This window comes from Hippocampus zosterae, chromosome 8, assembly GCF_025434085.1.
Source record: "Hippocampus zosterae strain Florida chromosome 8, ASM2543408v3, whole genome shotgun sequence".
NCBI lineage: Eukaryota > Metazoa > Chordata > Actinopteri > Syngnathiformes > Syngnathidae > Hippocampus > Hippocampus zosterae.
Window position 1 is genome coordinate 5,424,355 of NC_067458.1, and position 27,379 is coordinate 5,451,733.

Sequence of the window (27,379 nt, forward strand, 5' to 3'; positions counted from 1 at the left end):
TTCAGCATGTATCTCAGTTAAGGAATCATGGTTTTGTGAAATATCCGTCCATCCATTATCCAAAATGCTTATCTTCATGAAGTTCACTGGTGTATTGGAGCCGATCCTAGTTGCCTTCGGGCAGTATGCAGGGTACACCCTGAACTGGTTGCCAGCCAATCACAGGGCACACAGACACCAATGATTCATGCTCACACTCACTTCTAGGGACAATTTAGAGCATTCAATCAATCTACTATGCATTTTTTTTTGCAATCTGTGAGGAAACTAGGATAGAGAAAACCAACATGCAAACTCCACACAGGAAGACGGCGGAATCGCACCCCTGACCTCTGCACTGTGAGGTGGATGTACTAACCAGTCAAATACTGTGGCGCAGTTTAGTAAAATATTCCAAATGGTATGTTAATGTTTTTCTCCTGATTAAAAGTTCATCCTACAAAGTGAAGGGTTTTTCATATTAAATATAATACTTTAACAAAAAAAGGCAACATCAATAATTAAAATTTGTTGCAAACCATAGCAGTCAGTCCCTTGCTTTCATGTCACAGGTATTATTATTTGTAAAAACCTTCATTTTAAAAATGCTGCATTCCAGCAAACATCTTGCATGTAACTAACTGTATTTACTATAATACTGTAGGTATTTGTTAGGAGGCACTTTAATATTATATTTCATTTTTTTAAGACTCAATATCAATGAAAACCACTATTACGATATTTTTTTTTTAAGTAAGATAAGATATCCTTTATTCGTCCCACACTGGGGAAATTTACAAAGTTTAAAAGATAAAAATCTTTTAACCTTTTCTTTCCTTGATTTTATATATATATAAATATATATAGAGAGAGAGAGGCAGAGAGAGAGAGAATATGTACAATGATCTTTTAGTTATTTTTTTAAAAAATATATTAAAAAATTTTGCTGTTCTGAAAGCCACCAATGTCATGTCATCTTTTCTTTGAGTTGTCGTTTTTCTCTTTGTTTTTGCATGTGTGACTACTAGAAGAGTGACATTCCATCCCGATGTATCATTTCCAAACACAAGCCATTTTAAGCTTGTGTGGATTTATTTTCCACGTTATCCCCACTCACTAAACATAAGCATTATGGCAACTTTTGTTGAGTGTCCAACACTGATCTCCGCGGTTGCCTTAAGCTGATGTGTCATTGGGTTTCCTTTCTCCATAAACAAACTACAATGTCGGAAGTGTCTGTCAAACATGGCCTTCCTGATGATTTCCGCAAAGACCACTGCTCAACCATAAGAAGTAAAAATGCATTTGTGCCTTCTCTGTGAGACAATCCCTGAAAGTACGAAACAACCCCTCAATACATATGGACGATTTTCGCAAAGACCCTGTCCAAATATAATTAGATTTGATTTTAGCGAACCAGTACATTTCCACCGAGCAACAAGCAGTGACAGAAAACAACATCATTTTGCCAGGTGATTCCCCAGAAATGGTTGAGCATACGTACAGTGCCTTGATAAAATATACAAACCCTTGGAAGTTTTTTTTTTGCATTTTGTGACAATCACAAATATGAGTGTATTTTGTTGAGATTTTATGTAATAGATCAACACAAAGTGACACATAATTTTGAAGTGGAGTGAAAATGACTGACTGAATGTTTTTCAGAATGTGAGGCAAACATAAATCTGAACAAGTGTGCTTTGCATTTGTATTCAGCCCTATGTGTTCTGATAAAGTCAATTCAGTGCAATCAATTTCTTTCCGAAGTGAAGTCACCTAATTAGATAATAGAGTTCAGAATTAAATCTTATCTCAATATCCACATGCCTCATACATTACACTTCTTCTGTGAAGGCCTCAGCAGTTTATTAACAAACACTAGTGAACAGCGACATCATGAATACTGAAGAACTCGCCAGACAGGTCAGCGATAAAGATATGGAAAAGTTTAAATGTGGTTACATTATACAAAGTAGAAAAAAACATCAGAAGTTTTGAACTTCTCAAGCGGCACTGTTCAATCCACTGAAAGAGCAATGGTCAGAGAAGCAGCCAAAAGTCCCATGGTCACTCTGTATCTCAGGAGGGAGAATCTGTCCACGGGGCAACCAGATTTGTGCAGTCTACAAATCTGGCATTTAGGGAAGAGGACGAAGAAAAGAGGCTTTGCTGAAAGAAAGCCATAAGAATTCCCATTTGTCATGACGGGTACAGTACACTGAAAAACATAGGGAAGGTGCTTTGGTCGAATCAGACCAAAGAAGACGTTTTTTGGGCCTACATGTGGAAGTGCCGTGGGCGGCAGAAAAATTAACACTGCTCATCACCCTGAACACAGCATCCCGACTGTGAAACATGGTGGTGGCAACCTCATGCTGTGGGGTTGCTTTTCTTCCACATGAATGGGAAAATTGTTGATGTGAAGTTAAATGAAGCAAAATCCTGGAAAAAATCCTGGAAGAAAACCTATGGGAGCCTGCAAAAGAGTTAAGATTGGGAATGAGAAATGAGATTCACCCTGCATCAAGACAGTTATGCTTAATAAAATGGTTTGGATTTATAATATTAATATGTTGGAATGGTCTTAGTCACAATTCAATCCTAAATCCTATTGAGCATCTGTGGCAAGGCTTGAAATTTGATGTTCACAGATGCTATCCATCCAAACCGGCTGATCATTTAGCAAACAAGAATGAGCAAAAATTTCAGTGTCAATATTGCAGGGAAAGGTGGCGCTACAATGTGTTGATGCAGAGCGGCTCAATACAAATCCACACCACATTTCTCAGACATTTATTTGCCTCAAATTTCAAAACTATAGATCATTTCCATTCTGCTTCACAATTTTACGTGCGACTTTGTGTTGGCTGATCATACTCTGTAAAATCTCAATAAAAAAAAAAAGTGTGGTTGTAAGGTGAAAAAACGTGAAAAGGTTATATACAATACAATACATGCTGATTTATATAGCGCTTTCACAACAGCGGCAGCTGTGACAAAGCGCTTCACAAAACAGTTAACATAAAGTAAAATAATAAACACAACACAACACAACATAAAACAGGGACAGTCGTGTAGGTCTAACCACTTTTCCGTCACACGCTTTGTTGTTTGAAGCAGTTTATATGAGTACTTTTTCAAGGCACAGTATCTACACCACCAGGGGCTACGCAGATGAAATGTGATTGATTTAGATTTACAGTCTGCAGAAAAAGTCCATCGGTTGCCACAAAACCGAGAAAACAAATGATGTGTGAAGTGATATAAAATTTGATGTGATTACAATGAAAAAAAAGGGAGCTGTCATATAGCAAAAGTAAACTGTAATTCAGTTTCATTCATCAGTCTGTTCATTTTCTATTGTTCTTGTCCTCCTTAGGATCACACCTTAGTGAAGGATAAATGAAGCTTCATGAAGCACTTGAATATTTTTGACTTCTCGAGATGGCATTCTTGTTGGGTTTAAAGCGACAAATTTGGTAAATTTCCATTGCACTAGAGCACCATCTAGATGAGGACAGTAAAAGTAAAAGTGCTTCTTGAAGCTTCATTTTGCCATCACTATTTTACAGGTAAACTGGAGCTTATCACAGCTGATTTTGTGTGAAAAGCAGAGTACACCAGTCATTTGCAGGACACATAAAAACAAACAGCCACACACACGCATGCGTTTACATCTTTGACCAATTTCAACTCTGGTTATCCTGAAGTGCACTTTTGTGGCATTTAGTAAGCTGGAGTATCCACAAATAACCCACACAGAGAAAAACTGTTAACCCTACACCACAAGGCCAGAGTTGAGATTTGAACCCAGAACCTCAGAAATGTGAGGCATATCGTGCTTCCCACGTTTAAATTCTATTGCAGCGAATGACAAGTTTCAAAAGTAGTTTTTGAACCACATTTCTTGTATAAATCGTGCCACTTTTTAACATAACACATACTGTATGTATTCACAAAATGTGACCTGCGTGTTTAACCCGTCACAAAGGTAAACACAGCAAACACACAAAGTGGTCAGCTTTCCAAGGCCTGTGAAGCAGCTGTGCGTTCGAGGGCACATCATACATGAGCTTAGCCGTAAACATATAGCCATGTGCCTATAGAAGGAATTCAACCTGCGGCCTCCAGCATCCCCCGCGGCCTTTGTGAGGGTAAGCGGATTGGAAAATCGGATGCAAAATGTTTTAAATTCACATAAATTAATTTAATTCCTGTCTTTCGGTTTCAATATCTCCAGTATTCATATTGTTTTTTTAACCTTTCAAATTCCAACTTGTGTGCGCAATTTGCAGCTTGTAAAGCAACTGTAAAAACAAACAACAAAAAAATACCCATAGTATATTCTCAGCACAGTACCACCTTTTTTCTTTTATTCCTAATGGTAGTCTTTCTGCAGCCAGAAGAGGGGCTAAATAATTTAAAAATTAAAAAATAAAGGCCACTCCTAGTGACAGTGAAATATTGTTTTGAAACATGTTACGAACATTTTCTAAATGATTTATGTTATTATGTAGACCTATAATTAAAACATCGGTGCATTAAAATTTCAATATTTTACCTTTCTCAACAAGAACTGATAGGGTACAATAGATATATTCTGGACATAATGTGAAAACGGTGAATATGAAAGGGAGACATCTGCATAGCTTTAATTTTTTCCCCCCCAGAATTACAGTTTCACCAATAGATGTCGGTCTTGGCCCATGAAACTCTCGAAAATGTCGGCATAGTTGTTGCATGTAAACAACTTTGTCTCGAAACATTCCATTTAAGTTTCATAGCATAATAAATGTGTAGGTCACAACATTTCCACCACAGTGTCTTGGCTTGTTATTGGCAAGCGTGTATGTATTGAAAAAATACGAATGAAAGAGAAGGGACTCGGGGGCACAAAGGTAGACCGACCAGAGGTCCGCACAGGAGATGAATATTTTTTTTGCGTAAATCAGCATACATTATTTTTGTATACCATATAATTATTAACTTACTGTACAAATCGTTATGTAAGTATTATATGCTGCGGTGTCATTTATATAATTTTTATTATGATTTTTTACGAGCTTGAGTCTTTTGGTGCCTCTTGGTGTCCTACGCGCAGTGAGCGTTCAGCGGAATTCGTGCGCCGTGCCTGACCGGAGTACCCGGAGAAAACCCACATGCAAACTCCACACAGGAAGGTTGGGGCCCAGAATCGAACCCTGGACCTTTGCACTGTGAGGCGGACATGTGAACCAGTTGATGACCGTGCCGCCCTAACAACAATATGAATCACCTATTTATTCATGTGTTTATTTATTCTATTCATGAACCCTTCATAAGGCTACCCTTAAAATGTACAGTTTATTAGGCTGCTTGTTTCCCTAAATTTCAGAGATAACAGCTTGTGCTACACTGTGTAAGTATGACCTACTACCGGTACTTACTATATAAACTTCCACACTGCTTCACCACGCATGCACAAGCATGCCCTTTCACACACCTCTGTACACACACACACAGACACGCGCGCGGGCACACACTCGTGCACACGCCTACTCACACATTTCCTTCTCCACCCTCACTGAGTCAAAACACCCATGACATGACAACAAATACATACAAGCATGCGCTGGTTTTACTGGAGGGTGGCGGATTATTCAAACTACTGTACCTCCCTTCATCATGAAATTGACCAACATGAGGAACGTACTCTTTGGCATGTGGATGCAATTGCTTTGTGTGCTTTGGCTATGTAACAAGTATGTGACTGGCACTCATCTTTCACAAGATGGTAAGACTTAATATGAATCCTGAATTATGTCAAATATTTTGCAAACATCTCTTCATAGTTATAATGTTTGGGGCAGATATTTACCTCCTGAGGGAAGAAGATGACCCGAAATGTTTCACTCGGACAGAAGAGGATTTCACCTGCTTCTTTGAGACCCCAGACAATGGGACTTACAATTTGTTCTACAACATTGGCGAGTATGTTGCAAAAATTGATACTTTTTTTTAGTCAATTACCTGCTGGCTTATTGTTGTCAAAAAATGATCTGCCTGGTATTGTGTGGGATTTCAAATACATGCATACAAATAAATGTGTAGTACGAGTAAACATTTCGTTAAAAAACAGTAATAGCCAACGAATGTACTTATTTTATTCAGAGTCATCTTGTCATCTGGAGGTTTCTTTTAGTACCTGTTGGTACCTGTTGAATTTTACACTACTGTTACATGATACAAATACAAGTAAATTGCAGCAATGATTTATATCATCACAATCAAGGTCTGGAGAGAAAAGATGTGAATTGTTGACCCAGAGAACAAAAGAAGGAGCATGGCTCCACATCTGCTCATTTCCTTATTTGGATGTTGTCACATATGTGGATATACACCTCCAAGTGGTGGAGTGCAACAACAACACCAGAATCTACAGCCGCAACATCAGTGTGGAAGACCACAGTAAGACGAGTATTTTCCCTAAACTCAACAGTTTCATCCTGAAGTCATTTAATGTTGTTCATTCGAGGACTGTCCGTATGTCAGTATCACAGTTTCCAGCAGGTTGTACGACTCGACAGGTTTGGTTAGAAATGAAAAATACAAAACATTATTGTGTCGTGTCTAGTAGTGTACGGTGGTACGTGTGCATTTTTTAAGTTTTAATTTTTTTTTCATGTAAACTCATGTGAATTCTATTTTCCCTGCTTCGAATTGGTCTTTAGTTCTCCTGGACGCCCCCTTCAACGTGCTTTTACACCATAATGGGATACCTGGGCAGATGCTGGTTTCGTGCCTCACAAATGTGCCAAAATACTGGGAGGATAAGCTACAATATAGGATGCGATACATCTCCAAGGGGGTTGGAGAGAGGACCAAAGAGGTGCTTACAAGTCTTTACAAAAAATCCACATTTATGAGCACAAGTAGTCGTGGGTCTCTGAATCATGTGTTAAATTACACAACCAAGTGAATCTGTTGTCGTTGTTTGTGTCTCTCTGAAAGAGTGTCTGTACGCGCGTGGTTCAAAATGTTGCCAAATTGTGACATCCTACGTCGGTCAATTTACATATTAAAGTTTATTCCTTCATGATTTTCTGGCACACTACACAGAAGCATGATCATGTCAAAGCTAAAACGTAAGTAGAACTGCAGTGTTAGCACAGAATACCGTTCGCTCACAACTTTCAGCCAGAATCGAATCCTGCACCTTTGCCCTATGAGGCAAACGTGCTGACAGGTCGACCACACCCGCCCTCTTTTGAGTATGTGACTAAATAATGTCAGAGACTTTTTATTCAGAAAGCTTGGTTCTGTTTTCAATAAGTTTAATACACAGTATGCCTCATAAGGTATATTTTCTGCAACTGGTAAACCTTACAAAAACATGTACCGGTACTCAAAATGGTAAAAAAACATTTAGCCCGTTGTTTAAAAAAAACAACGGGCTATTATTGCCTGTCTAAATTGCTGGCTCTAAATTATTTGTTTACATTTTTTCCTACAGAGAATTGATAAGTTGGATGACTCCCTGGTGTCTCTAGTCCCAGGAGAAGAGGTCCAAGTCCAGGTTGCAGTCAAGTGTGCTAATATAGAGAGTGCCGGACACTGGAGCCACTGGTCAGACCCCGTGAGGGATGTGGTACCACAAAGCGCAGGTGTGTTGAGAGAGGAGGAACGTATGTGTGAGTGTAGTCCTATGAAGGCAATTGATTGAACTCATTGGAAATAATTGGAAAGTGATGAGTAACATATTCTGTTTTCATATGACCATTAATTTACCTTACACGGAAAAAAATGGTGTGTTGACTCAGTTTTATTTTGTCAAGTGGTTGCACAAAATAAAATGATCTGGATCCAGACAATCTTTTTTAAAAGTAGATGTATCGTCTTCGTAAAAAAGTACCCATATCTGGAACCAGATGAGTAAATTCAACATTTTTCAGAGTAGTCCCATTTGGATTTTTTGGGGGGGGATAAAATCTCGTTCAAAATTCTTAGAATTGAAAATCTGCTGACAATCCCTGAATCGGGCAGAGGGCAAGACAAAGACTATGTAGCACACAATCCGAACTTTAGAGGCACATGCGCAGATAGTCCCGAGTGGCGCTCAGGGACAGGCCCTTATGCCGTGGATGAGAAATGTGCCCTTTTTTGCTGGAGCCCTTTTACCCCCTTCATTCAGCAATCCTTAATAAATAAATGAATAAATAAATAAAATAACCATGACTCCCCCCAATTCCAACCAAAAGTGTTTTGATATCTGGCAGGCAAATGTTTGAGTTCTTGGGAGGATTGTAGCCCTTGCTCTCAGACGCACAGTTAATAACAGTGACAGTGTGCAATGCCTGCATCGTAACAGTGACAGTGTGCAATGCCTGCATCGTGGTGAGTGAGTGGTGAGACGGAGAGAGTAATATAGACAGACAGATGAAGCATTCATTCAAACACAATTTGACTGTTTTACAAACTTTGATTTTATTTCATTTAAAATATTGATTGTTTTTTTTATGTGCAACCTTGAATAATCAAAAAACCTGCATTTCAATCAAATCAATCAATCAAATATTTTGCAGTCGAAGATCAAGTAGTTCTCAAATTAATACGCTGAAAATGGAAGCAATCCAAAAAAAGATTTCATAAATAATTACAGCAACCAGGCCAAAACGCTATTGCATGAAACAGACGTCAAACATCTTCCAGGAGATGACACCATGAAGGGTGCCTCCCTCAAGTAGCTGAATGGCCTTCCCTTGCTTCTTTCACCCCCTTGTAAAAGATTCATCCATCCATCCATTTTCTAATGAGCTTATCCTAACGAGGGTCGCGGGCATGCTTGAGCCTATTCCAGCTGTCTTCAGGCAGAAGGCGGGGGACACCCTGAACTGGTTGCCACACAGACAAACAACCATTCGCGCTCACAATCACCCTGAGGGACAATTTCTATTAACCTGCCATGGATGTTTTTGGAATGTGGGAAGAAAGTGAAGTACCCGCAGAAAACCCACGCAGGCATGGGGAGAACGAGCAAGCTCCACACATGATGGCCTGGAATCGAACCCTGCACCTCTGCACTGTGAGGCCTGATAGATTAGCAAATAGTTGGTTAATTTTTAGTAATTGCATATATTCTAGTTTAGCTTGAGTAATTTTTGCTCTTTATTACTTTTTTTTTCATCACTTGAGTGACCCTTTTCATTAGACTGTGTTGAGTGAGAAAACAAAAATTTGTGATACTTTACCGTGTTTTTTTCCCCCCCAAATGTTCTGAATCATTTTGGTGATGGGGCGGGGGCTTGTTTTGTGGCAGAGCACTTTACCATAAAATGTCTGCACATGTGCCTGGAACTTGACAAGAGCAACCTCGGCTGTCGTGTGTTAGTATTCAAAATCTTTTATTAAAAGTTTTATAGAAAACAATCTCAGTGAGCAGTTTTAATGAGAACAGACCTGAAAATTTTAGCTGTATTCATTTCAACCTGGATTAAGTCCGCAGAGTTCTTTGAAACATTGATGTGAAGACAATACCAATGCAGATGAATTGTTCTACAATATTTTCATTTTGCGATGGAGTCATTCAAAAGTTCTTCACTTCTCTCTTCAGATGACATTTCACTCATGTGCGACACCTCGGATCTGCAAACCATCACCTGTCGGTGGAATAGCAGCAGATATGGCAAATCAAGTGTTTGCAAACTTTTCAATAAGATGCATCTCAGGTAGCAATTTAATTCCTCTCAAAACGTGCATAGCCGCCTTTACACCACATTTAGTCAATGGGGCTAAAGTGACCACCGATGTTGGTTATGTTTCTCTGATATGTGACATGAAATTAAATGTCTTGCAGTGAGACTTTGGGGTGGACTGATTGGATAGAATGTCTGCCTGACAGGAACTTGACTGACCAGTGCAGTTTTCAGGGAGACAAGTCCATAAAAGTCCAAGTCAAACTCAGCACTGCTGCATTTCCACTCAGCAGGACCTTTTACACCAAAGAGTTCACGTTGAGAAACATCAGTGAGTGAATTTAAGTTGAAATTTCTTGACCAGTAGGATTAATATTAGCTAAAGATAATGGAACACATATAAATTAGTCTCTTTTGGCGACATTTTGTATGCAGCACTTAGATTGCAATGTCAATGAAATGTTTTGGCTAATAGATGATACGCTATCCAGTGAATGCAAAACATTTTCACCATTTATTTTTACTTTATTCAAATCCTATTTCAAGTCTGTATTGCCACTAATTCACATGACTTTAGAAATTTGAAGTTAGACAAAAATCTGTCACAATTCTAACAGCGTGTCAGTGACACCCGTTAAAGTAATTAACACTTTCACGCACTTTGTAACCTAATAACATATGATAAACTCTCCACTGTAGTAACTGAAAGGGTTAATAATAGTATTCATAACTACGCCAACTTGTCTTCAAGTGTATACGGTGTTTGTGATGACTTTGTATAGAATCGTGTGTCCCTTTTGATTTTAGTTAAAACAAAGCCACCGACTCATCTGAGAGGATTACTGGAGAAAGAAAAGTTGTGCTTGATGTGGGAAGCTCCTCTAATGGCGCTGTCATCCCATTTGCAATATGAAGTTGGCTGCCGAATCAGAGAGAGCAAAGGATGGCTGGTAGGATGTGGTACTTTTTATATTTGAAAGCGAGCTGGGGTGGTTCGTCTCGCCCAGAGGTGCAGGGTTTGATTTCAGGCACCGCTTGCTGTGTGGAGTTTGCATGCTCTCCCCGTGCCTGCGTGGGTTTTCTCCGGGTACTCCGGTTTTCTCCCACAATCCCAAAACATGCATGACAGGCTAAATTGAACATTCCCAATTGTCCCTCGGTGTGAGTGTGAGCGCAAATGGTTGTTTGTCTATGTGTGCCTGCGATTGGCTGGCAACCAGTTCAGGACTTACACCCCAGCTACTGCCCGAAAACAGCTGGTATAGGTTCCAGCACACCCCGCAACCCACTCAGTGGATCAGAAAATGGGTGGATGGGTTGATGTTTATGTGAGTTGATTCAAAAATAGCACTGCATGGGTTTAAAACAATTTCAGAAGTCAGGGTGTATTTCCGGTAATTACAATTACGGCACATTAAAACAATGAGTCGAGTAAATTGAATTGTAATAAAGAATGCGTTGATGAAGGAATTTAACACTGAATATTGAAGCCACATCCATAAATGTTTCCTCAGTTGATTTCCCCCAAGGGCCCGGCTACTGGTACATGTCTGGAGGTTCCCCCAAATATCCAGTACAGAGTGAAGATTAGAACTAAACCCAATGGTTCCTTTTATTCTGGTCACTGGAGTGAATGGTCAAACATTCTCACTGGGAAATCTCCTGCTGACATAGGTAAGCTCCCTCTGTTGCTGCATGACCTGTGCCCTATTCATTTTCTTTAGTCTGCAATGATTGTCTGAGATAAACAAAACCAAAAACTTTAATTGAGTTATTGCTTTGGATACCGATATCAGAGTATGATGTGCCTTTTACAGACAGTTTACTCATGACTTGCATCCCTGTCACACTCCTGGTAGCTGTTGTCATCCTCATCTCTTTGGGTTTTACATACTTCCGGTAAGACTTCACAATTTCCTATCCGGTATGGGTTACAATGTAAGATTCAGTCCTTAGCTCTAGTAAATATAACCATTTTCTCTGACCATATCATTCATCAATATGTGCTTTTATGATGATGTTGTACATAGCAAGCTCAAGCAATGTTTTTGGCCGCCAGTGCCAAACCTTGACAAAGTCCTTCAAGGCTTTCTGACTGAGATCAACTTGCAGAAATGGGTAATTTCAATATTTATGTGTGTACGTTGTTTGAAAAACGCTACTTTGTAGCACTCCATGCTTTGGAAAATATTTTGTATACTCACACTACAGGACCCTCCAGTTCCTGCAAAGCAATACTTTGAAGAAGTGACTTCTTCTATCGTGGAGGTCATGTCTCAGGATGAGGTCTCAGGGTTGGGTAAGGAACACCAGGAATCTACGCAGTGTCTGTCGTCAGAGGAAGGCCACCACATTGGAGACCAGGAAGAGGGAAACCTTAGAACGGAACTGAAATTGTATCCAGACTATGTGACTCTGAACAGAGAGAGTCTTATTATTTGTTCAACAGGAAACAAATATGTCTATGAGCAGCTTGGGGACATGAGAGGCCCAGGGGTGGAGGGAGAGCTTCTGCCAAACACATGTCGCCGTTTCTGTGTCTCAGATTGCTCGGACACCAACTTCTTAAACCATTCCTACGTGCCTCTTTCCAAGCCTGCAGTCAGAGCCCATGACAAAGACACTGGTCAAAGGGGACCAGGAAACCTCTATACTAACCTGGCCTGCAGCTAAATTTATCGCCCTGACAGTAGATTGCCGCTGTACCAGGTCCATTAAACAGGACAAACAGTATTTGAGCTCACTTTAATACAGTTCGTTGAATAAGTATTCAAATGTTCCAATTTTTCACATTTTGCGTCCCGGACGTATTCTGGAATGGAAGAAATGATTGTCTTCCCCTAAATTCTACACAAAAATGTATGATGATGACAGTTAGATTTTTTTCAAGGTTATGTAAAGCATATGCATGATGTCCTGTTGTAAAATAAGTTCCAAACAAGAGGATTAGCCTCACTGGTGATCACGTTATTTTTCTAGAACACTGTGGGCAAAATACGGCTTGGGGGTCACATCCGGGCCATCCAGTCTCTGACTGGCCATCACAGGGACCATGCAGTTAATGTAATATATAAACTATGCATAGCTTTTATTTTGTAGTTTTGTTTCAAGTTCACACATGTAGACGCTACTACAAGCAAAGGTAGCGAGCAGGATCAATGATTTAGCGATGTTTTTGCTAAACTTTGAGGTTTGGCGGTTCCCTCTAGTAATTATCTTTGCAGAAGATAGATAGGCAAAAATGACATCAGTGGTCCGAATGGCAACATTCTCGTTTCCTTCACAGCGGAGAGAAGAGGGCCAAGAAGATTTTGCCTGACAGTAATGAGTGCAAATCTATAATTTCATTCACTGTATGATAATTATAACAGGTTATCACTGTCAATATTAGGTAATATTACATCTTTCATATACTGGGTTTGGGAGTGCTGACTGTAGGAATGGCTAATATGAGATAGTACGCAAAATGTCATAATTTTTAAAGTGTAAAGCTTTTATAGGCTCTTAAAGACCATATGTAATTTTGTTTAACGTTTGTATTTCTGAAATAGTCATACCATATCAACACATATAGCAATTTAGTGTAACAAGGTAGTATGTTTTTTCAAAATACATTGAAGCAAACTCACATATATATATATATATGCAAACTCAAGACAGATAAAAACACATTGATTAAAAACAGAAAAAAAATACAATTAGTATAAGTATAAAGTATACGTTTTTTAATTGTGCACAAAATGAACCAGCCAGTGACGGCCAATCGAGTATGTCATAACTAATTGACATGTTGAGTCGGGTATGTCTTAACCTCCATGGCAGAGGTTCTATCGAACCCCTGAAACTGATTCACCGAACCCCCTGGGTTCGATCGAACCCTGTTTAAGAACTACTGCTCGATGCTGTGTATATTTCTTAAATCATTTTCCCTCCACGGCCGGTCGTTTTATCGCCACGAGAGGGAGCACGCTGATTGCAAACAACGATTGCCTTGGTAACACTGGTAAACATATATATATTTTTTGAATTTGACATGAAAATAAACTTTGCTATATTACTTTTTTTGTGTGTGTGCTAATTTAAAGTATGTCCATTACATTTAAGTGGTGTACGTTATCATATTTACGTATTTTAATTCACTTTTAAAGTACAGCGTCAAAATTCAGCCTACAAATGGATTTAATGTTGAAATGTGGAGTCGTCCTTCTTTTAATACTAAGTGCGTCTCTATAACATAATTCATGCAGAAAGTATCTTGCTTTTAATCATCGATAACTTCCGCATTGTGAGTGCGGTAAAATAATTTCTTGGCTGTTCCATTACTAATGCCAAATACTACACCCCTGTCACATTTCTGGTGTTTTCATTTTCTTAACGCTAGATGGCAGCAGTGTGCTTTTAGTTAATACATTTCTATCTCTTATGACCCACGAATCATATTTTCGTGATATTAGTCAAAACAAATCAAAGCACACATAATGTTACATCGACCGGTCTACTACTGTAACAACAGTAACAGTATTAACAGTAACAACTCAGTTGAATGCTCGGTATAACTTTATTATATAAATTAGTTTGATAGAATGTTCTTTTCAATTCCAATTCAAAATACCACAACCATATTAGTCACAACCTTCATTGAAAACAAAACGTTTGAGTTGAACAGATATGATCACAACCAAGAATCATTAGATTGGTGCAGTTGAAAAAAACACGACATCCAAGAATCATTAGATTGGTGCAGTTGAAAAAAAACACGACATCCCTAAAGTCAACAGATTAAGTGGTTATTTCACTGTACATCAGTGGTAACAAGGAGCAACAACAAAAAGCCAGAGAGGAAAATGATGTAATGATAAAACCCTTTCATTTGAATCAGCGGGGGAAGGGTATTACAGTGACGAGGTACAGAATGTCAATTTGAGGCAAAATAATGAGAGGATCATAAAAGTTGACCACCCACTGAGCAAACACTTCGACTCTCATTAACCATTTGAGAATGATGACTTTTGTGTCAATGATGCATTCATCTGGGATACAAAGTGAAAGTCCTAGCAATTGTCACACTTTTAACAGTGATTGCCAGACTGTGTCATACAACAAGAATGAAGTTAACATAAACCCCTCATATGTTTATGAGCAAAGAGTAGGTGAAAGAAAGTAAGATGGAGCAAGTTTAAGAGTTAGTGTTTACTGGTGTCGCAAGCCTTTCCTCTGAACAGAGCAAACCAAATTCTTTCCATGCTTCATCACTGCCTGCCTGCCCATACGCAAGCATCACCTCCTGATGTCATTTCCTCAGCTCTCACTCACAGTCGCGCTGAGAATCAGCCCGTCTAAACAGCGTCGGCCTTTAACATACAGTACTTCGAATCCATGTTTTGCAAACTATGCATATAATAGGCTTCCTGATTTATTCTTGCAAAGTTATATTTTCCAAGTTCTCATCATGAACTGGATTTTAACATAAATGAAAGAAAAATGAATGATTAAAATAGAGTTGCATTTTAGGTGAGGCTTGACTTCAATAAGCAAACACAAATAATCTGAAATATATTTTGTTAGCTCCACCTCCATTCATTAATGAAGTGAAAGAAAAAAAAAGTAGTCAGCATGAAATTTTATCCGCTCCCAAGATGATTATTTTCCCCTCAATAAAAATACCCCATCTACTTATCCAGTGACCATGACTATTTCACCAAGTCTTGGAATCTATTGTGATACGACAGAGGCTGCGTTCAGTGGTTGGATTTCTTATTGATGAGCACAGAGCAGCAAGTTATAGCTCCGTCCACTTTCACTTTCTCACTGTTGGACACAGGGATCAGCATGTGGTCCTTCAACTTGTCATACACCTGTGGAAAGAAAGGATGACCAATTACTATGGGTGTTGTCTTGATAAAATCTTATCCATTTCCATAGAAGAAATTAGGATGATGACGATGATGGCTGGAATGATTCCAATGAAGTATTTTGTGTCGTTTACATCTGCAACATTGTTGAACTGTACTTCACCATACTGGGCTGCATTCACAATAATTAGAATGTCCTTTCTCATATATCTTGTACTTAACCCTTTCATGCAACAGTAATGCTAACCTGTAATCTGATAAAATGATAAACTGTCCACCGTACAAAAAGTGTTACATAAAAACATAGAATATGTCAGGTTTGAGTGCGGACTGGTACGGGCGGGATCCCACAAACATAGACAAGGATAAAGTAGAACATGAAATGTATTTACAGAAAAAATGCAAGATCGAGGAAGAGCCAGGATAAACGAAAAAACACAAATCGCTTGCAACCTGTCAGGTAGAAATAACGGAAAAAAATATCCAGGGATCCAGTCATTTTGCCAGTCCATCCTCCTTAATGAAGTTTATTTTTAGTTACACCTTAAAGAATTCAGGATGTAAGATAATGATGATATGTAAGTGCAGCTGGGTGCCCATGCGATATGCTGCAATTTACATTAGTTTAGATTAGTTAACTAATTACTGTACAACTGCTTTCCGTGATGGATCGACAAACAAAACAATTGTTTGTGGCAGTCCTGGCTGAAAATGTTTATTCCATAGCCTACGCAGATTGGGTTAGTGCTCAATATGAAGCTCTGTTGTTCAGGTGACAGGCATAATACTTGCCATGGAATGCAGAAAATGAAACTTGAATTAGAAATATGTGTGTGTAGAAATATGTGTGTGTGTGTGTGTGTGTGTGTGTGTGTGTGTGTGTGTGTGTGTGTGTGTGTGTGTGTGTGTGTGTACGTGTGTCAGTGTGGTGGTGGGGGGTGGGGGGATTATAAACTCCACCCTACAAACTGAAGGTCCTGTCACCGCCTCGCCACCCTCGGTAAAACTGTCTTGAACTGCATTATAAGTACAGTGACTTCAGTGGGAAGGATCTTGTTCTGAAAGAATTGCCTCACACATCACCAGCCAAAGTGACTGGAAAGTCTTATCATCACCCACCCAAATTAATTTTAACCCGCATTCGGTGGGTTGGCAGGGGGGTTAATTAATTAAATTATTTTAAAACCCGATCATGACTACACTCCATGAGTCATGAACCTCTGTCAGAGACATGGCACATAAACGTGTGTGGATGGGGGCCTCTGCTTGATGTGGTAATAAATGATAGCCATTGATTATTATTATTATTATTGTTGTTGTTTTAATATGTCTGCTATAGATTAGATTAAATAATAAAGGTGTTAAACCCTGAGAAGGCTGTACATTTAAGTAACAGAAATGAATCTACTGCTGTTTATGGCATCTCTGAGGCTGCAGTGCGTCTTGTTCTGATCCGAGTACTAAGTATTATTAGTATTAAGCCGAGTACTTACTATTTCTGCGACTAAAATTTATTTGTCGGGTCGAGGACGGTGTGGTCAAACACAGTAGCAGCTCTTATTTCTCACAGGGGGCTTTTGTCTGTTGTGTTTCTTTATCTGCAAAGCCAGCGCTCTAAAGCTGTCTGCCAGTGCTTGCACTAATAAATGCTCTGCGCCCCCTTCAGCTGCCAATCCTCATGAACTCCTGCCTTTGTTAATGCGCAGATCTTATGCAACTTGAGGAGCCAACCAAAAATAGACCGTTGACTGAATAGATCATTTGTAGAGAGAAAGAAAGCAGAAGAAATTGTATTGCGCTGGGATATTGTTACATTTAGTTCGAGCAATTGCGGCTCAACTCTATAACAAGACATGAGATGGCATTCAACAAAAGACGGTATTTTACTGCTATGTGGATTCACCACTATTACTATTTTCCCACTTTTTCCACCATGGATCCAAGCCAGTTTCTACTGGGTCTGAACTTTGCAAGGCTAAATCATGGTCAAGATCTTCATTTCTTAGTATGCCAGATGGTCTGTGAAGGCGATACCAAAGTTGAAAAAAAATGTGACAGAAAAATAGATTTTATTGTCGGTTTATCTTCTGGGAGAAAAACTGACTCTCTGCCACGTGTCTCGATCCAAATGCGCACATTTTTCGGAATTCTTCCTTCTAAAAATAGCTCGCAGGGTTGGGGTTCTAACCACTGAGTACATTTTGAGGTCGAATTCTTGTACGCGCAGCCTGCAGGATACTGGATTCAATTTCGTGAGATTCTTTTTTTTTTCATGTGTTTTGAGGGTCAAAACCCCTGAAAAACACACGCACACGCACACACACACGCACACACACACACACACACACACACACACACACACACACACACACACACACACACACACACACACACACACACACACACACACACACACACACACACACACACGCTCACTCCTAATAAGCCAATGCAAAATAAAACAACGATCTACAACACCCAATGCTTCTCTTAAATCAGCCGAAGAGCGCAGTCACGACAAACACTTTATCCTGAATGGCTGTCATTTTGGAGATTAAATCCATAAATCCAGCAGACTTGTTCTTATCCATGTGGCCCGGGCTGCGTGTTGTCCTCTGGTAATAGGTTAAAGTAACTTCACCGAGTTGATTATGATGACGAAACCATATGCCCTAAAGCAGGGGTGTCCAAACTTTTTTCCAAGGGGGCCAGATTTTATGTGGTAAAATGTCGGGGGGCCGACCTTGGCTGACATTCTTTACATTGAACAACAGTATTGTTCAACAAATTTTAGTAAGCCAGTCTGTTTCACATTTCCATTTTTATTTTAATTTCAACAATCTTAAGAATTTCTTTTGATTCATTTGAAACAGGTATATCACATGCAACTGCTTATTCACTTGACTTTTTCTTAAACAGAAGTCTCCTGAGTTCAAATTGATTGATTTGAAACATAAAATGTATCACCATGACTTTTCAATAGTCACAAAACCTTTGACTCGAACAACAGGGAAATGAACAAGCAATACACATATCCACAACTGCAAGGATCATTTGAAATATGACATATCAGTCAATACAAACACGGAATGATGTCTTGTTAACTCGGGAGTGATGCCCTCTAGTGTCTAAATGCTATTACTCATTTAGTGAATGCTATTACTCATTTAGCCACTAGAGGGAAGCAGTACTCTATGAAACATCACTCCCCAGTCTACGAGACCTCAGTCAATGCAACACGTGTTCCATTGCGCCCAACCTGCGGGCCAGACGGCACTGATTTTATGACAGGGGCCGAGGGCCGGATGAAATTCGACCGCGGGCCGGATTTGGCCCGCGGGCCGGACTTTGGACATGCCTGCCCTAAAGACTGTCTTAGTCCCATCCAAAATGGCCGCCAGGTTGAAGGCCTTACTGGATGCGCTTAGTTCCCGTCGATGACCGCAGTCACTCAAAGGACAGCAAGTGACATCGGCTTGAAAGGTGGACCAACTGCACATGTCACTTTAACGAGAGTCTATCTGCGATGATCTGTGCACTGTATTTCCTACTCATCTAAAATCCGTATATTTTGAAGTATTTTTGTCATACTATTTTGTTTTTCTGATTTAATTTTTGTCCCCTTCAATGCGACTCAGCTGGCACTCATTATTGCCTTTTACTTTTCCTGATAATTTTCATATATAGTTCGGGGCAAGGTTGAGCGATGTGTCTTTCTGCCTTACCTGATGTGTTATGTTTATCTAAATTGCAAATTTGAAGATTAAAAAAAAAATCCAAAAAAGAAAGAATGAACAACGCATGCATGATAATATTAAAGACCTTGGCAGAGTCATGAAAACACACCAACTTCACAACCGATATGAATGACAATTACACCTTTACATCTCGCTCTTGGCAAGGTGAACATATTTGTGTTTGGTAATGTACTGGTGACTCAAATCCCTCCATTGGAGAATTTCCACACAGGCATGCTAAGCATTTTATACAGAAAGAAAATCTGTCTCCTTGCAATAATTGAGCCAAATATTACCTTGACGCTTTCTGGATATTCTTCTTCTGTGCAATGCAGAAGCACTTGTCCCTTATTGGGCAGGTTCATGTAGATGCAGTTTGCAGCCAAGTCATCGGGCACCGTCAGTTTATCATAACGATGATCGCTCATTTGTTGCATGATCTACAAACAGGCACACACATATGCAGAACGTGGACATGAACACAAAGAAACAGCGGCCTATGTCCATACAAATTGCAGGGATCCAGACAGTCACTGCAAAATTACTCAGAGGTCTGTGGGCGAAGAGGAGGGTGGCTAATGGAGAACACAGAAGCAGGCATTCTTCTTCAGCAGATGCCATATTATTTATGTAATCTAATGGGGCTGAAGATGGAATGGGAAGCGCAGCGGAGAGGCCAAGATGACGCACATGCTGCCAAGAGGAAGTGGAGGTGGAAGGTGGCCACTGGGTGAGGGTGTTATGACCAGCGGAGAAGCAGGTGTCGCTTCATGTTTATGAGCACAACGTGTGGACGGATGCCACTGAGACAAAAGGAGTGTGGGTGCGTGTGTGTGTGTGTGTGTGTGTGTGGGCGAGCATGTGTGGGTCAGCAGTCACAAAACGAATCTAAGATCAAAAAATAAAACAAAAAAATGTTACAATGGGTGATTTGTCTTCTAAAGTTCTAATGGTTAAAGCATAAAAGTTTGAGTCATGTCTGGATTTTCCTTGCTGGATTTCGACACACAGACACAAATGTGTGCCTGTAAAGGGCTTGTGTTTCAGAATGGGTCAGGATGTTTTCATGAAATGTCCCACTGCTTGTGTTTTCAGTTAGAGTAAGAAACATGATCAACTTCAGGCTGTTTTCATTATACATACATAGTAGGAGAGTTTAGGTTTCTTGTTATCTTGTTATTTTGCTACTATTGTGTTTGCCTTTTAAATAAAACACAGATGTTCAACGGGCTGTCTCAAGTGTGCATTTTCCTTTCTCGGGAAAATTACTTTGCAAGAAGTGACATATTTTCTTCTGGGAACAGATCATACTACAAGCAAATAGACAAAGAAATATATATGTCATCCGAGCAAATGGTCACAGTCTAAACTAAACTAAACTCGAGATAACACTGAATCAACAAATAAATATTGCATTTTGCATGTCTAATAGTGAACTACTATGCAGACAACCTTAATGATTGAATTTGTTTTGGTTTCAGGATGCTATAAAACTACAGTTTTTGGTGAGAGAGAGTGTGCAGGAAATGAAAATAAGTTAATGTAATATCCTCTGTTGTGCTCGAAAGCTAAAAGTGCGTGTGTGCATGTGTGTGAACAGACAGATTCCCAAATCACTAGGGGATAGGGGTGGCTGCAGCAGCGCTAAATGAAAACAATCATGTGCGTGACCGCCGAACCCGCCTCTCACACACAGGGGGATTAGTAGCGGTAGATGGGAGGAGAAATGTTGACTCCACCAAAAATCACAGTTGTTACTGCGTCACATGTTTTTTGAACATTTTCTTTTTGGTGTCAAAACAGACACTGGATATGATAATACGGATTTGGATGAAAAATGCACAGCCACTGTCTCTGGCAGGAAACAAACCAAACTAGCTAATTCCGTCCGAGCACTTTGGAAAAATAACATTGTACCCCCAACATGGATATTTGAAGACTTAATCATGAATCACATGATCGTCTAAACACAGGCATATGGTTATTTTTACAAGATTACAACTTTCTCACAAAATTGTACTTATATCCTGAATATTTTGATGACTGAAGTCATGATACTTTGTACTGACTAACAAACACTTGGAGGAGTCTTAAACCACTTGATTTGTGTTTCTTATCAAAGATGCAGCGTATGCAAAATGTAAAAATGCTTGGAGCTGGCTACTTCGCAGACAGCTTGGCAGTGAACTGAGCATAAAATCGCTGCGAAAGTTGGCAGAGTGCAATGTAATTCAATGAGAGGTAAATGGGCAGCATAATGTGCCCATCCGAAAGACTTCAAACAAATGAGTTATTGGAGGGAGAACAACTAACAACCAAACGAGTTAAAAAAAACAACTCAAAATGGATGCTTGTGTTAAATCTTTCATTTGGACTCTTTTTTTAAAAATAATTGCGAAATTTTTAAGAAACTCCCTTGACTTCTAAACTACGGCTTATTCTGTGCATGGAATTCGATACCTGGTAAAACAAACTGTTGATATACTTTGTTGATTAAATGAATTTAAAGGTATGTCAAATGCTGAGGGTGTGATTGTTAACTTTTTTGATGGTCCCATCAATGACGTCACTAATTGGACTTTTGGATTGAGAAACTCAGAGGTGCAACGATGAATCGATTAATCAACAACTAATCGACTATCAAATTAATCGCTAATGACATTTGATAATTGACGACTCGTTTGGATAACTTTTTCAGTTTAAAATGATCTCAGGATTTCACCTTCTCAACAGTAAATGTTATCCGATTTCTGTAGTCCCCCGTGAAACCAGACCGATTATCTTTGAGTGCAATCAAAATTCAACATGACCAGCAACGGAAAAGAATTTGTCCCTTAGAACTAAGCCGCCGCTTAGTTCTCTGTACCCTTAAATAGTGTCTGGTTCACAACTGAGCAGGTGCTGAGGGGCGAAGTAGAGCAGAGAGTGGGGCGAGGGCATTTCACTATTTGAAAATAAATACTAGAAAATGTATAGGGGGCCAGTGAAGGGATGCCACAGTAGGAGTTATGTGCTCAGTACCAGTCAAGAGGTGAGCAGCAGCATTTTGGATCAACTGGAGATGCTGAATGGAGGATTGGCTGACTCCAAAGTAAAGTGCATTACAGTAATTCAGCCGAGATTTGACGAAGGCATGAATTACTGTTTCAAAGTGCTCATGAGGAAGGAGACGTGTTACTTTAATCAGCTGCCTTAAATGAAACAATCTGGATATAACAACTGCACCAATTTGGCGGTCCAATTTGAAATCACTTAGTCTGCCGTTAAACAAGAATGATTACACCTTGAAGAGCTGCAGCTGCAGCTTGAAGTTGCACCAAGTGTACTGACATCATGGCTCCAAAATGAGAGATGTCAAATGTAAAAATGGAGGGGATTAGCAAACTACCTAAAGAAGGTCAATCTTTGTGCAATTTTGCAAAATATGTTGGTTTTTCACAGTCAGCTGTGTCTAAAATCTTGAACAAGTACAGCAAAAATTGGAAGGACGTCCAAGAGAAGAAAGCATACTGTTCGATCACGGAAGACATCAAAGCATCAAGACAAAACTGAAAGCAGTATCTTGAAAGCAGAAAATGCAAAGCAAACAAATGAACATATGGCAGGTAACTGGAGTCAAACTCTGTGAACAAACTGTAAGAAACTGCTGAAAGGAAATGGGATTCAAAACAAGGTTACAATGGGCAACGGTGGACTGTGGATGACTGGATAGAAGTCATATTCAGCCATGAATGGCAAATCTGCATTGGGCTAGGTGATGCTGCTGCAATTTTTCTTTGGTGACGTTTGAATGATGAAGACAGATGCCTGTAGGAAACATGCACATTTCCGCAGTCATTGATGATATGGGGCTGCATGTCAGGTTCAGGCACTGGGGAAACGGCTGTCATTACATCTACAATAAATGTTTCCGTTAACATTTTTGACATTTTTCTTATTCCATCAATGGAATGGATGAAATCATTTTTTTTATTGGTAATGCATCTAGCCATAGAGGGGGAAAAACTGTAAAAACATTCCTTGAAGAAAGACACATAAGGTCAATGTCGTGGCCTGCAAATTGAAAACCTTGGATGGAAGTCGAAGAAAATTGTCCATGACAAGGTTCCAGCCCGCAAAGCCGATCTGGCATAAGTATTCAGAGAAAGTTGGAGTCAGACTGATGAAGAGTACTGTTTATCACTAATCCCATGCCTCTAAGACTGCTAGCTGTTAGAACTCACCTCATCCGGATATTTTGAATTTAGCATTACGCTGCCAAGAGATGTTTATGGGAAACTGCGGCATGGCGATTCATTCCTACCCATCCCCCCACACATACACTCCCACCCCGCACACACACATTTCAAGGAGTTTAACTCCATTAACTCAATTATATTGTCTACAATTATATAGTTTTAAAGTGGTGTACGTTATCTTTGTGAAACAAATAAAGATGTATGCAACTGTTAAGTCGCATGTCCAACATCAATTTTACGATTATACAGTGGCAGTGTCCCACTTTATTTGATACTGCCATGCAGCTGTGGCTAATAAAGCCACAGGTATTTCATTGAAATAATTTTGAAAAGGATCCAACTTACGGTAGTTGTAATTTTATGTATTTCATGTTTTGAAAGCAACTACATTGTGATATAAAAAAAATCTGCTCATTTGTTAACAAATGAACATGTCATACATATGCAGTAAATGCGTTATTTAAATAAACATGTTGCTCCATCGTGTGATAGGATCAGTGATCTTTTTTTTGTTTTTTTGTTTGTTTTTTAACTCACTGATTGAGGATCATCCCCCCCAAAATCCCGATAGTACAAAGTCTAGTTTTTATGTTATGAATGTAATCTGATCTGGCATCTTCCGTTTCTGTTTACTGTGTGTGCTTTTTACATGTATGTTAGTCATGTGAGCATAAGTTCTTTCAGGTGGTCAGTAAATAACAGCGCGGTAAAGAGAAATAGGGCTTTTGAAAAATGGTGTAATTAGACAGACAAACAACTATACATAGGCTTTATATTTGAATTGGATATTGTCAGTCAGATGTTGGAACTCAGCGCATACACAAGACGCTTCGTAATCATAAGGCGTCCTGTCCATTTTGGAGAAAATTTAAGACTTTTAATGGCGCTTAATAGTCGAGAAAATACAGTATTTTGTTTTAAAGAGAATCAAATATGGGAATCACGTTTGTCTCCGGCGAGTGCCATCTACCACTACAGCTGTGTTATGCTAGTGAGTAATACACAGTGTAAACATCCTTCAGGGGAACCCCAAACAACACACTGTGGTGACCTCATGACTTAGAAGGGGTGCCTGGTGGTAAGCTAAAATGAGAGGGTGCTATAACCTCGAATGGCATTTAGGGGAATGACTTCATGGGAGAAGCTCGTGTTGAAAGGGACTGATGGATGATGAAATCCATCTGCTCATTCTCATTCTTGGGAAAGCAAACCACAGATTATAAAAACATTTACACGAGTGTAAAACAACACAGCACATGAGGTGACATACTTTGTACATACTACAAATCAAGAGGTTGAAACAGTCAGTTTCATGATGAATACTAAGATTAAACAAGACACCAGTTTTAAAACATTCCTCATTCAAAGGTCAAAGGTCATTACCCTAACTGTCTCAGGGTCTAAAAGACTTTTCCGATTTATTTAATTAAACAGTAGTAATATATAAGTGTACATGATCATTAAAAGACCGGCAAAACATAAACAGACCTCTGGATTTAGGATGATGTAAAAGGCACAACCAGAGAGTTTTTGTCACTGTTGGTAACAGCTATTCCTCAATACAGTTTCTAATTACGAGGGTGATCAAACCCAATGGAATCTTACTTAGTTTATTAAAGAATGTTAAATAAATCAGTATCTTTATCAGTATATTTCTGCGTGTATTAAGTTCCTGTGTACACTTCAACAATCCAAGGATGCCGAGTCGAGCTAATTGGTTCTCAACAGTTGTCACACGGGGACCACCAGCAAACCATCGTAATTAGTGGCAACCGACTTTCATATATGTTAGGAGCAATAAAGAAAACCTATTGCATGTTCACAGTGCCTTTCTGAACCCCTTAATAAAAAACTGATGATGAATGTGACAATGGCACATACAATGATAAAATGTTGTATGTCGGTACCCTTGTACATTGAGGAACCCCTGCAAATTTTTACTAGATTTCCGCAAACCCATCCATAATGGCTTCGTGACCGGCTTTTGGGTCCTGACCCACCAGTTGAGAATCATTGGTCGAGCAATTACAGTTTCTCAGGACTCTAGCCAATAGTTCTCAAAGTGTGGTATGAGTACAACTAGTGGTGCGCAGGCTCCCTCTTGTGGTACATGACAACATCACTTAAATGTTCATACTGTGCATTTTACACCGACTAAACTTTTTTCATCCACTAGAGTTTTTTTTTTTTCCAAGATGGCGCCCGAGTAGGCAGCCTTCGGCAAGTGCTCTTCAAGAGCCTTGCTTTTTTGTTCTTTTTTGCTGTTTTTGTCTTTTGTTTTGTCACATGTTGTTTGTTGTTTCATTGTGTGGACCTGATATGGACTGTTTTCAGCGCTTTTTGGCCACGACATTCGTCAAAGGAGCAGTATCTGTGCTTGGTGGTTGCGCCTTCTCGGCAGCACGCCTGTACCAGCACAGATTTTGATTGGGAGGAATGTCGGCGCCATTGACTGTCGGTGCTGGACAGACCTGGGGCGCTTGTGTTTTTTTGCGCCAGTAATGGGCAGCATTTTTCACAACCCCGATTTGTTCAGTGGCTATGTCAGCGCTGTTGGACAGTTGGCGTTGGTGCGGCTGGATGGATGGCCGCTGAAGTTGAGGATGAGGAGAGAGGAGCGTTGGCGAAGAGCGCCGATGCGTATTTGAAACCGTGAGTCGCCGCTTGGAATTGAAATGGATTTCCATGGGACAGGAGAAGTGAACCAATCTCTTTTTTCGTCAATGGATGCTACAGCTTCTTGTTGACTTTGAAACTTAGCTTGTAGCCGACGTGTGCACATTTTGAGCATTTTGAACACTTTGATTCTCTCCTCTTTCATCTCAAACTGCTTCAAACAACCAAGCGTGTGACGGAAAAGTGTTTAGGACTGCACGACTGTCCGTGTTTTATGTTATGTGTTGTGTTTATTATTTTACTTTATGTTAACTGTTTTGTAAAGCGCTTTGTTACAGCTGCCGCTGTTGTGAAAGCGCTATATAAATCAGCATGTATTGTATTGTATTGTACACTTATTAAGAATAATTTGGTACATACATTTGAATTAAAATACATTTCTGTTGAATTTGTCAGAAATTATTCTTTTCAAACATTTATTTATTTATTTTATGTACGTTTTTTTTTTAAAGTCCAGCGGTCATATTCAAACGGGGCATAATTTTACAGTGGCTTGCAATAATATTTAAGAGCTTTTCAGAAATAACACCTCCGCTTGGTTTTTGATGAACACTACCCTTTTTTGATGCCGACTGTATCATGCATTTTAATACTGATCATAACACTGGTAGTTGGAAAGTCACTTTTTTTTTTACGTTGTCTTTGATGTGAAAACTTTTAGAACCACTGCTCTGGGCCATTAAAGATGTTCCAGTTTGAATTGCCATTGGGATGAGTTTTTTTTTATCCAGCAGGTGGAGATCTCACACAAGGTGGCAACCATTGATAGGAGAAGCTAGTTTAGGTGAAACTGACTGTTTCAAACCTGTGAGGGCAGAAGTTCTTCACCATTTTATGTCTTGCATTGAGCAAAGATCTGAGGTCGCCATTTGCTTTGATGTTTTGATGACTTTTATCGGAGCAGCGATTTTGGCATAATACCATCGTAGTCTATGTAACACAGGTAAGAAAGGCTCCAGAGAGAATTCATGAATAAATGGGGCATTGAAGGTAAAACTCAAACTCCAAGGACTCGAGCCAGTACACTATCAATGATCACATGCTCAGAATTAGCCAAAGCATTTTTCCTGCAATTTGTTACACATTTGCAGAAAAAAAAATGGGACAACATATCTGTCAGCGAGAAGAACTGCAATTCCTTCCTCTTCACGTGTTATTGTTTGCCATTGCTGTATACGAGCTTGATCAAGTGAGAGCTCTTTTCTGTGGTAGCATTCAAGTTCTTT

The 27,379-nt window shown here is 39.5% G+C and overlaps 2 protein-coding genes across 2 annotated transcripts in view; one reads left to right on the forward strand and one right to left on the reverse strand.

Annotated features, from left to right (window-relative positions):
- Positions 1-5,527: 5,527 nt before the first annotated feature.
- Positions 5,528-27,379, forward strand: part of mpl (MPL proto-oncogene, thrombopoietin receptor) — a 297,799-nt gene continuing 275,947 nt past the window's right edge. The window contains 13 exon segments of the mRNA XM_052073413.1: positions 5,528-5,626; positions 5,629-5,752; positions 5,829-5,949; positions 6,251-6,426; positions 6,690-6,847; positions 7,472-7,622; positions 9,569-9,683; positions 9,812-9,981; positions 10,458-10,600; positions 11,165-11,324; positions 11,468-11,549; positions 11,681-11,768; positions 11,862-13,107. Coding sequence (XP_051929373.1) covers positions 5,564-5,626; positions 5,629-5,752; positions 5,829-5,949; positions 6,251-6,426; positions 6,690-6,847; positions 7,472-7,622; positions 9,569-9,683; positions 9,812-9,981; positions 10,458-10,600; positions 11,165-11,324; positions 11,468-11,549; positions 11,681-11,768; positions 11,862-12,323 — 2,013 coding nt within the window. The 5' untranslated portion in view covers positions 5,528-5,563 and the 3' untranslated portion in view covers positions 12,324-13,107.
- Positions 14,398-27,379, reverse strand: part of ddah1 (dimethylarginine dimethylaminohydrolase 1) — a 91,531-nt gene continuing 78,549 nt past the window's right edge. Inside the window, exons 5-6 of the mRNA XM_052073487.1 lie at positions 19,536-19,679; positions 14,398-15,505 (exon numbers count right to left, since the gene is read on the reverse strand). Coding sequence (XP_051929447.1) covers positions 15,389-15,505; positions 19,536-19,679 — 261 coding nt within the window. The 3' untranslated portion in view covers positions 14,398-15,388. The remainder of the gene's footprint in view (positions 15,506-19,535; positions 19,680-27,379) is intronic.